Consider the following 5277-nt stretch of genomic DNA (forward strand, 5'->3'; position numbering starts at 1 on the left):
CTTCCATCTCATCTATTCTACTCCTCTGCCCTTTCAAAGAGTTTTCTTTTTCTGCCATTTTGTTGTTGATTGTTTGGACCTCTTTCTGTTAGTTTTGGAATGTTACCAATGCTGTATCTATCTTGTTTGATTGTTCCTGTAGCGTTTTTCTGACTTCTTCCTTATTTTTCTCAACTCCGTTGTAAAGTGTTTTAAAACATTTTATAATCATTTATCTGAATTTTTTCTCAGGTATTTCCAAGGCCTGCCCTCCTTCCAGCATCGAGAGAAGGTCTACTTCTTGTTCATTTGTCTCAGATATTTTATCCTTTTTCTGGACATGTGCCGATATGGTCATCTGCTTTTGCTTCTTGGACATGTTTAATATTTATCTGTGGCTCTAATAATTAATTAAGTATGTATTTGGGTAATTTTTTATGTTTTCTGATTGCCTCCAGGAAGATGTGATCAGGATGTAGTCTTCCCTTTTCACTCTTCTATGTGACAGCCAAACAACACCAGTCGGGTAGGAAACAAAGCCAAAATCAAAATCAAAAACAAAAGCGGAGTTTTCTGATAGCAGAAGGGAGGCTATGTGACCACCAAGCAATACCAGTCATGTAGAAAACAAAATCAAAAGCAAAGTCAAAAAAGCAATAATGAGCTAAAAACAAAGCAAGACAAAAAACAAAAAACAAAAAAAAAAAAAAAAGGAGAAAGAATTCAGCATCAGAAAAAACAACGAGATTAACTAAGGCAATATCTAGTCACATACATAAAAAGAAAGAGAATAAAAAATAATAATAATAACCTGTTTCGTGTTTCTAAGGAGCAGCTGGCAGGCACGAACCACCGACCTTGCAGTTCAAAAGGCTCTGCATTGTGGTCCCTTAACCCGCAGAGCAGAAAGAAAGAAAGAAGGAAGGAGGGAGGGAGAAAGGAAGGAAGAAAAACCCTGTATAGGGTTTCTAAGGAGCAGCTAGTGGGCTCGAACCACCGACCTTGCAGTTCAAAATGCTCTGCAGTCTGATTCCTTAACCCTCAGAGCCACAGCAGGATTGCCTTGTTGCTGGTGGTAAAAACCACCTCAAAGCGTCTCCGCTTGTGCTGGCTTGTGCCTTGATGAGCGGACCTGAGCCTCGGAAGTTGTGCAGAGGGCTAGCCTAGGCAGAGGGGGTGGAGGGCGGGATTAGTGGATGCCGGCTGATGGCGTCCCTGTGTGACGACATCAAAAAATGCCTCTGTCTGTCTCCCTGCAGCGTGGGCACCCGGCTCGCCCTATATCCATGCAAACAACCCCTCCTGTGGCAATGAGGCCCCCCACCACTCACGAAGGACTGTGCCAGCCCCTCTGAACTGGTCTGCTCAAGCCCTTTGCTCCAAGCTCCGTAATGGGTGGGGCGCTGTCCCAGAGCGCTGCTGAGTGCTGGTCCAAAATGGCCACAACTCCCCAGCAGCTCGACCCTTTAAAAAAGCAAGTCCACAATGTTGGGGGCTAAAGTCTTATGTTTGCCCAAGGACTGTCTGTCTACCTGGTGGAGGCGCCCCTGTGCAACACTGTCCACCCTCTCCCAGAGCCCGCACACCTGTGCTGCCTGGTCAGGGAAGTGCTGGAATCTTTTACTTTTTTCTACTTGCTGAAGTGATTAAGGACTGTATGCCCTTTCTTTAACTTTTTACTATGTTCTGAAGTGAGTAAAAAGAATGCGCACCTTAGAATTTGAATTAACCAACCAAGTAAGAAAACATACTATGCAGTTGAAACCCTAGCCAATGGGGTGAGACACAGCCTTAAGACTTGCGTCAGAGATAAAGCCCACTCTCTGGCCTGTTCTTGTACAGCTACATACATGCACCCTTCTACAGAAGTAAATTTTGCCTTGCCGAGGTAATTTAATCTGACTGAGTGTCCTTTTGTGTGACACAGGGATTCATTACAACAGGTGATCGTATAGTGTCAATGCAATGTGAAGTCCAGGAAGAAGAGAATGTTATTTCCTTACAACTTTCATAGGTGTCCTTATACAGTTATTTGTTGTTGTTGTTACTCTTGCATTATTTTATTTTATTAATTTGAGTTAGGATTGCATTGATTTCCAGCTTGAACATAACTTATTTGCTCATATTTGAGTATCATCTCAGAGGATTTTATACCATTCGCTTTGCATATAAAAGTTTAAGAGCTAAGTTCCAGAGGGTGCAGAGAAAGATAACTTTCCACTGAGTGGTTTCCAACCTGTCAGGATGGGGCTGGTGAAAGGAGATGGGGATAAGACTCTTGTGGTTCAATAGTGAATAATTGCTATCAGGACTGACTGAGTGTTGGGAATGTAAAAGTAGACATTTTGTAACAAAAGGAAGGAAGTGGTGATTTTGCAGTCCAGGAGTGGAGGTCCCTGGGATCATCAAGGGAGAAGAGCGGAGTGTAGGACCCTACCCAGAGAAGCAGTGATGCCAGAGATGGAGACAGAGACAATGACATGGAGAGATGGAGTGACTGGGAACTCTTGCCTTGGGGAGGGACAGGATTGTGTGCTGACAGCCGGGGGCTAGGCTTGTGGGGTGTTCTCTTTCGCTGTTTGATGATGCATTACAATGAAATGAAGTACGATAGGATGAATGTAAAGCTACTATTCCCCCATGTAAACTATCACATAATTCACAATAAAAACTTAAAAAGTTTATGAGCTAGATTTGCCTCATTGTAATAGAGGTGGGGAGGGAAGAAACAACAAAACGTCCATAAGAGATTGGGCTTATAAACCAAAGTATATAAGTACAATGGGATACAGTGGTGTCATAAAAAAGAAAGGGCAGAGTTATATACAGAATAATGATATCAAAAAAGAGAACTAAGATATATTTTTACATGAAAAAGTAGTTTCAGAGCACTGTGATTAGCACTGACCTCATTTGTTAAATTAAGAAGCATATATATATCTATATGAATATATTAGGGGGCTTCAAAAATTCATGGAAAAATTGCATTATCTCTGATTTCTATTTTCTGACAAACTTTTGAAGCTCCTTCGTATTTGTAAGTAGAAAAAAATTCTGAAAGACTATATATTTTGCTGCTATTAAGTACTGTTGAGTCAGTTCCTACACATAGCAACCATGTATAGGATTTCTGAGGAGTGACTTGTGGGTTTGAACTGACCTTGTGCTCCAGTACACCATCCTGCAACACCACACCAGGACTCCAACCCCAAATAATGGTTACATCTGAGGATATCTTGTGATTTTTAAGTCTTTTATATGTGCCAGTGTAATCTTGGTATGGTACTGTGGATAACCACTGAACTGTAAGGTCAGATTAAACTGCAAAGTATACAGGGTCACTATGAGTCAGAACTGACTCTACAGCAATTAATAACATGTATCAGTATCACTTTTATAATTTAAAAACTTCTACTGTAGTCCTCTTTCTCCAAGATTTTGCTTTCTGTAATTTCAGTTACCTGTAATCAACTAAACCCAAAAATAATAGGAGTCCTGGGTGGCCACTAGGATAAGCACTGGACTGGTAACCAAAAGTAATGGTTCAAGCCCAACAGCCACTCCTTGGAAACCCTATACAATGTCACTATGAGTCCACGGCACTTAACGACAACCAACACTAAGTCACAATGCCTACATTCAGAACTTTTGTTTTGTTTTATTATTATAATTGTTTTTATTGTTCATTTTTTTCTGTGCCTAATTTGTAAATTAAGTTTTATCATATGTATGAATATATATGAAAAAAAAAAAAAAAACCCAGTATATATATATGTAGGGCTCAGTACTATCCACAGTTTCAGGTATCCACTAGGGACCCCTTGGATAAGGGGGAACTACTTGTGTGGTGCTGTAAGATAAATACTGGATCTCAAGGTTGTTTTAAACCACAAGGTCTGCAATTCAAACTCACCAGCCACTCCTTGGCAACACTATACAGGGTTTCTATGAGTCAGAAATGACTCAATGACACTTAAAACAACAACTGTATTTAAAACTATCTGTTGAGTTGTACACTTAAGATCTACATTGTTTGTAAATTATACCTTTAATTTTTTTTTTTTTTTTTAAGAAAAAGAAGCTACATACCAAAGTTCAACTGTATTAGAACTGACATTATTAGACTAAAAGATTTCTCTTTGGCACTCCACTTTAGATTATGATTTTGTTTGAGAAGGAGCCCTGATGGTTCATTGGGTTTGGTTTGGCTAATCATTTAAGAAATTAATTAGTTAACATCCTAATTCATCTTATATAATTATGATCATTTTAAACAGCACATTAGGTATTCTTGACATTTTTACCAACATCAAGGATTCTTTCTTGTTCCCCCCCCAAAATATTATTGCACAGGAAACTGTTACACTGGAGTAATTTTAGAAAGAAAGGGAAAAAAAAAAAAAGTTGGCAGTGATCTTTTATTGCAGAGACATATTAAAAAGTGACAAAACAAAAAGCCTGCTATATTGGCATTCACCATTTGGTACATTCACAATGTGACAATATCTAAAATTTCCTTAAGAAACAGCAGATCTCAGACTGTTGCATTGCTAAATCATATAAACTTATGCATTTATTTTTATGGCATCAAAAATATGAGATTTTTAATGTCTTGTACTTTTACCCCTTTCAAAGGATTCTTCTGGGGAAGATAAGGAAATGGAGCTTGCTGCTATCAAAATACAAACAGTCTTCCGGGGACACTTAGCCAGAGAGGAGGTGAAGAAGATGAAATCACCTGAAGATGAAACAGAAGTAAAAGAGGGAACAGTGTGATAAAATTGGTTTTTCCTCAGGAAACATGAAAAAAAGAATCCAAATCCATCAACCTTGTGTGATACTGTCATTTTTCTTTCCTTAGTAAGGGAGATTTGATGTAGTAAAAAAACATTTGTTGCTGTTGTGAAAATCTGTCAAACATTTGTTTAATAAACACGCCACTTAAAACATTCCACTTGAAGATTTCTGAGAATATAAGTATTTTTTATATTTTCCTTAACCTATGTATGGTGAGTCTTGAACTTATACAAGGGGCTTCAAAAAGTTCATGAAAAAATTCCATTATCTGTTAATTCAAATTTTTTCATGAATTTTTTGAAACTCCCTTGTAGAACAGGAGTATCTGAGTTTTCAGAGATTGCAGAAGTTATGTAGTTATAACCATTATTTAGCGAATGAATTTTTTCTATTACATCCCCAAAATTTGGTCCAGTAACTTTTATTTCACTCCTAAGCAATGAGGGTTTCATTGTTCAAAAAAACATTTTAAAAGAAATCAATTGCAGTGGCCACACAAAA

The 5277-nt window shown here is 38.3% G+C and overlaps 1 protein-coding gene across 1 annotated transcript in view; it reads left to right on the plus strand.

The window, feature by feature from the left end:
* Window positions 1–4755, plus strand: part of SPA17 (sperm autoantigenic protein 17) — a 30226-nt gene extending 25471 nt beyond the window's left edge. Inside the window, exon 4 of the mRNA XM_006867677.1 lies at window positions 4615–4755. Within this exon, the coding sequence (XP_006867739.1) occupies window positions 4615–4755 (141 nt within the window). The remainder of the gene's footprint in view (window positions 1–4614) is intronic.
* Window positions 4756–5277: the final 522 nt, after the last annotated feature.

This window comes from Chrysochloris asiatica, unplaced genomic scaffold, assembly GCF_000296735.1.
Source record: "Chrysochloris asiatica unplaced genomic scaffold, ChrAsi1.0 scaffold00107, whole genome shotgun sequence".
In the NCBI taxonomy this organism is placed as follows: Eukaryota; Metazoa; Chordata; class Mammalia; order Afrosoricida; family Chrysochloridae; genus Chrysochloris; species Chrysochloris asiatica.